At 64.0% G+C, this 6,002-nt stretch overlaps 1 protein-coding gene across 1 annotated transcript; it reads left to right on the top strand.

Moving 5' to 3' along the window:
* The first annotated feature begins 1,766 nt into the window (after positions 1-1,766).
* Positions 1,767-5,802, top strand: LOC147986315 (putative inactive leucine-rich repeat receptor kinase XIAO). The gene has a single exon (XM_087544640.1). It carries the CDS (start codon positions 1,892-1,894, stop codon positions 5,405-5,407), a length of 3,516 nt encoding a protein of 1,171 aa, XP_087400766.1. The 5' UTR covers positions 1,767-1,891; the 3' UTR covers positions 5,408-5,802.
* The last annotated feature ends 200 nt before the right edge of the window (positions 5,803-6,002 follow it).

The following is a 6,002-nucleotide window of genomic DNA, read 5'->3' as shown; positions in this document are numbered from 1 at the left end:
CGCGTGGTGGGGTTGGCCTAAGGCCAACTCCACCGCACGACCCCAAATGGACGTCCGTTTTATCCGGATTTCGTCCGTTTGGGATGGAGATGGGTGCCAAAACAGACATGAGTGTCCGGTTTAAGTTTGAGGCGTCCACCGCGGCGCCCAACCCCAAAACGTCCGCTGCGTCCGCATGCGCTGGCCGCGCCAAAAACCGATGCCGCTCGCCGCACTCCTTCCTACGCTCGCCGCCCACGCCCCGCTGTCCGCCCTGCCGCGCCCGTGGTCGCCTCACCCCGCTCGTGGCCGCGCCAAGCCGCGCCCGTTGCCCACCACCGCGCCCGTGGTTGCCTCGCGTCTCCACGCCCGCAGCCGCGCCCCGTCGCCCGTCGATGCGCCCAGCGCCCGCACACGTCGTCTCCTGCGCGCCCGCATGGCCGCACCCTCGCCGCCCCGCGCCGCAGCGCAAGCTCGCAGCCGCGCCCCGCCGTGATCGTCCCGCCGCACCAGCTCGCAGCCGCCCCCTGCGCGCGGGCCGCCGGCAGCCGCGCCCGCCCGCGCTCGCCCACTCGCCGCGGCGCCCGCCCGCCCGCGCCCTCTCACCGCGGCGCCCACACTCGCCCGCTCGCCGCTGCGCGCGCCCGCCCGCCCTCCCCACCTCGCTCGCCGCGCCCTCGCCTTGCCGTGCCCGCCCGCCCGCGCGCCTGCTCACCCGCTGGCCCTCCCCACCCCGCTCGCGCTCGCACTCGCCTCGCCGCTGCCTGCTCCAGGCCGCGCCCCGCGCCCGCCTCTGCACGCCTCGTCGCCGCCGCGCCCGCCTCACCGCGGCCCCGAGCCCCCGAGCACCGCGCGACCCTGCCTGCGCCGCCTCGCCCACGGCACGGCCTGCCTCCTTGCCTGCGCGCAGCCACGCCCAGGCGGCCATCGAATTGCATGTCGAGCAGGAGGTACAGAGAAAAGGAGGAGAGAGAAAGGGATGGGTGGGTGAATGGGCTCCTTTGGTTTCATTGACAGGCGGGCCAGGGGTCACATGCAAACGGATGAGGCCGGACAAGGACGCAGCCCAAAGTGTCCGCTTTGAACCCAAACCCAGCTCAAATTTACGTTCAGGATGGAGCGAGACGGACAAGAAACAGACGTTTTTTTACAAATGGAGTCATGCGTTGGGCCGTCTCATATATCTATTTAATCTCAAACGGACAGACGCGGATAATTTAGGGTCGCGCGGTAGAGTTGGCCTAACCCGCACCCAGCGGACCGTCGTCTCATGTACTTGTACGTCTACCCGCTGGCCCCACCCGCCGTCGCCGCGTCGGAGAGCCGAACGACGTCAAAGCGCAGCGCGGTAGAAACGGGGTTTCACCGGCAGCCGCAGTGACAGCCTGTCCGACTGACGCGCTCGTAAAAGCGCGCTTAACGTTAACTAAGCACCTCACAAAGCGCGCTGCTCCATGCTTTCGCACAGCTTTAACGCCAGTGGCCAGACGATAGAGAAACGATAATACTAGATTCACGGGCAATCAGCGACGGACTTTCACGGACACAGGTGCGTTCCCTTCTTTAATTGGCCCCCCCTGATTTTCAGTGGTGGGGCCCGCCTCACTTAATTAAACCTCAACCAATCAAATCGTAACCACCCCGTAAAACCCCCGTAAGAGCCCGTGTGTCTAGCATTACTCATAGAGAAAAGGCGGGGAGACGAAAACAAAAATAAAAAACACACGCGCGCGTACCACCCCTCGTAAATAAAACGGCCTCGAAACCCACCCAAACCCGTCCAAAACCCCGCTCCTTTTCTTCCCCCCTCCCTTCCCCTGCCTACGCAAACGCTCGCTCTCCCCTACCTCCATCTCCATCTCTCTCCGCCTCCTCTCATGAAAGCCTAAATGCCAAAGCCGTCGAGCTCACAATGACGATGCCGCGAGACAAAGCGGCCCGCTGCCGAACCTCCTCCCCCGTGGCCAGCGCGATGCCGCTGCTCTTCCTGCTCGTCATGGTCGCCGCGGCGGCGGCGGCCACGCCGTCGCCGCCGGTGCCGCGCACGGCGGAGGTGCAGGCGGAGGTCGACGCGCTGCTCGCGTTCCGCGCGGCGCTGCGCGACCCCTACGCGTCCATGGCCGGCTGGGACGCCGCCTCGCCCTCCGCGCCCTGCTCCTGGCGCGGCGTGGCCTGCGCGCCGGGCGGCACCGGCCGCGTCGTCGAGCTACAGCTCCCCCGCCTCCGCCTCGCCGGCCCGCTCTCCCCCGCACTCGCCTCGCTCCGCCACCTCCAGAAGCTCAGCCTCCGCTCCAACGCGCTCTCCGGGGCCATCCCGCCGGCGCTCGCCCGCCTCGCCTCGCTCCGCGCCGTCTTCCTCCAGGACAACGCGCTCTCGGGCCCCATCCCGCCGTCATTCCTCGCCAACCTCACCGCCCTCGAGGCCTTCGACGTCTCCGCCAACCTCCTCTCCGGCCCCGTCCCGGCCGCGCTCCCGCCCGGCCTCAAGTACCTCGACCTCTCCTCCAACGCCTTCTCCGGCACCATCCCGGCCGGCGCCGGCGCCTCGGCCACCAGGCTCCAGCACTTCAACCTCTCCTTCAACCGCCTCCGGGGCACCGTGCCGGCGTCGCTCGGGGCCTTGCAGGACCTGCATTACCTCTGGCTGGACGGCAACCTTCTCGAGGGGACCATCCCGTCGGCGCTCGCCAACTGCTCCGCGCTGCTCCACCTCAGCCTCCAGGGGAACGCGCTCCGCGGCATTCTGCCGGCCGCGGTCGCGTCCATACCGTCGCTGCAGATACTCTCGGTGTCGCGCAACCTGCTCTCCGGCGCCATCCCGGCCGCGGCTTTCGGCGGCGAGAGGAACTCCTCGCTGCGCATCCTGCAGCTGGGGGACAACCAGTTCTCCATGGTGGATGTGCCCGGTGGGCTCGGCAAGGGTCTCCAGGTCGTGGACCTGGGGGGCAACAAACTGGGCGGCCCGTTCCCCACATGGCTCGTCGAGGCCCAGGGGTTGACGGTGCTCAACCTTTCTGGCAATGCATTCACCGGCGACTTGCCGGCGGCGGTCGGGCAACTTACTTCGCTGCAAGAGCTGCGCCTTGGAGGCAATGCTCTCACTGGCACAGTGCCTCCGGAGATTGGCAGATGCGGTGCTCTCCAGGTGCTTGTTCTTGAGGAGAACAGCTTCTCCGGCGAGGTTCCTGCAGCCCTTGGCGGCCTCAGGCGGCTCAGAGAGGTCTATCTTGGTGGAAATTCCTTCTCAGGCCAGATTCCGGCTGCTTTGGGGAACCTCTCCTGGCTGGAAACACTGTCAGTACCGAAGAACCGGCTCACCGGTGGCTTGCCAAATGAGCTCTTCTTGCTGGGCAACCTGACATTCCTGGACCTCTCTGATAACAAGCTCGCCGGTGAGATTCCTCCTGCGATCGGCAGCCTGCCTGCTCTCCAGAGTTTGAACTTGAGCGGCAATGCCTTCTCAGGCCGCATTCCGTCGACCATTGGCAGCCTGCTGAACCTCCGAGTTCTTGATCTCTCTGGTCAGAAGAACCTCTCGGGCAATCTCCCCACAGAGCTTTTCGGTTTGCCACAGCTGCAGCATGTGTCGCTCGCCGACAACTCGTTCTCCGGCGATGTCCCAGAAGGGTTCAGCAGTCTGTGGAGTCTGCGGCACCTCAACATCTCAGTCAATTCTTTCTCGGGGTCAATCCCGGCCACCTATGGGTACATGGCATCCCTCCAGGTGCTCTCGGCCTCCCACAACCGCATCTCCGGCGAGGTGCCAGCAGAGCTCGCCAACTGTTCCAACCTCACCGTGCTTGACCTCAGTGACAACCATCTGACTGGCCCAATACCGAGTGACCTCTCGAGGCTTGACGAACTGGAAGAGCTCGACCTCAGCCACAATCAGCTGTCCAGCAAGATACCACCAGAGATCTCCAACAGTTCCTCACTTGCCACTCTCAAGCTTGATGACAACCATCTCGTCGGCGAGATACCGGCCTCTCTTGCCAACCTCTCGAAGCTGCAGACGCTTGACCTGTCATCCAACAACATCACAGGCAGCATCCCTGTTTCATTGGCTCAGATTCCAAGCCTTGTGTCATTCAATGTGTCACACAATGACCTTGCCGGAGAGATACCGCCGGTGCTCGGCTCCCGCTTTGGCACACCCTCGGCATTTGCTGCCAACCGAGACTTGTGTGGTCCGCCATTGCAGAGCGAATGCGGTGAGTACCGGCGGCGCCGGAAGCGACAGAGACTGCAGCGCCTGGCTCTGCTGGTTGGCGCCGTGGCTGCTGCATCACTGCTCCTCCTGTTGCTGTGCTGCTGCTGTGCGTTCAGCTTGCTGCGGTGGAGGCGCCGGTTTGTTGAGCGGCGTGATGGCGTCAAGAAGAGGCGGCGCAGCCCTGGACGGGGCAGTGGGTCGAGCGGCACAAGCACGGAGAGCCAGACGAAGCTGGTCATGTTCAATTCCAGGATCACCTATGCCGACACGGTGGAGGCGACGCGGCAGTTTGACGAGGAGAATGTGCTTAGCCGTGGCCGCCATGGACTCATGTTCAAGGCCTGTTACAGTGAAGGAACCGTGCTGGCCATCTTACGGCTCCCTTCAACCTCAGCCGATGGCGCCGTGGTGGTGGAGGAGGGCTCGTTCAGGAAAGAGGCCGAGTCTCTAGGCAGGGTGAAGCACAGAAACCTCACCGTCCTCCGTGGCTACTACGCCGGGCCGCCGCCGGATGTCCGTCTGCTGGTGTACGACTACATGCCGAATGGCAACCTCGCCACATTGCTCCAGGAAGCGTCTCACCAAGACGGCCACATCCTCAACTGGCCGATGAGGCACCTCATCGCCCTCGGCGTCTCCCGCGGCCTCGCGTTCCTCCACCAGTCCGGCGTCATCCACGGAGATGTCAAGCCACAGAACATACTCTTCGACGCCGACTTTGAGCCACACCTGTCTGATTTTGGGCTGGAGCCAATGGTGGTGACCGCGGGCGCCGCCGCGGCCGCCGCCGCTGCATCGACATCGGCCACGACACCGGTTGGATCACTCGGCTATGTCGCCCCAGACGCGGCGACCGCCGGACAGGCTACAAGGGAGGGCGATGTCTACAGCTTCGGCATCGTGTTGCTGGAGCTGCTCACCGGCCGGCGCCCCGGCATGTTCGCCGGCGAGGACGAGGACATCGTGAAGTGGGTGAAGCGGCAGCTGCAGTGCGGGGCGGTGGCGGAGCTGCTGGAGCCGGGCCTGCTGGAGCTGGACCCGGAGTCGTCGGAGTGGGAGGAGTTCCTGCTGGGGATCAAGGTGGGTCTGCTGTGCACCGCCTCCGACCCGCTGGACCGGCCGGCGATGGGCGACGTGGTGTTCATGCTCGAGGGCTGCCGCGTCGGCCCGGACATCCCCTCCTCCGCCGACCCGACCACCCAGCCGTCCCCGGCGTAGTACTCTCCGGCGTCCCTCAGCCGGCATTCGTCATGTCAGATTCAGTTCAGTAGCTTGTACTCTACCATTTTTTCTGTAATTCTTTTCCTAGTTCAGATTAGCGTTTGGTGCCGCAGCCGCATGTGCCCGCCAAGCAAGTGGGTGGGGGAAGTAGCCGTTGGGGTTTCTGATCTCGTGGTTAGGGGGGAGGTCAGGTGGCCATGTGGGTGGTGCTTGGCATGATGCTCCTCCTGTGCCATGGCATTGTCGCCGAGCTTAGTGGGCGCGCATGTGGCCCGCCGCAGCAACGGCTACTGATGCAGGATACGGGCTGTGTCTCCTCTCTCCTCCTATGTACTCTCTGTGTACCCTGTTAGGAAATTGATTCGTGTGGGGGCCTGCTTGGCTTCTTGGGATCTCTTGTCTTCAATACTCATCATTTTTACAAGTGCATTGCATGGCCGCGGCCAGATCTTTGTAATGTCGTGCTGTGCATTTTGTCTGAATCTTGTTATCCATCTCCATTGATCCAAGAGGATCGGGGAAATGATGCTTCATGACCGTTAGCTTGTTGTTTTCCTCTGCACAGAATGATTAGTGCCGAGATCTTGTATTC

This window comes from Triticum urartu, chromosome 2A (genome assembly GCF_056163025.1).
Source record: "Triticum urartu cultivar PI428250 chromosome 2A, HENAU_Tu73, whole genome shotgun sequence".
NCBI classification, from domain to species: Eukaryota; Viridiplantae; Streptophyta; class Magnoliopsida; order Poales; family Poaceae; genus Triticum; species Triticum urartu.
Note: the sequence above shows the minus strand (reverse complement) of the source record. Positions and strands in the feature narration are given on the sequence as shown.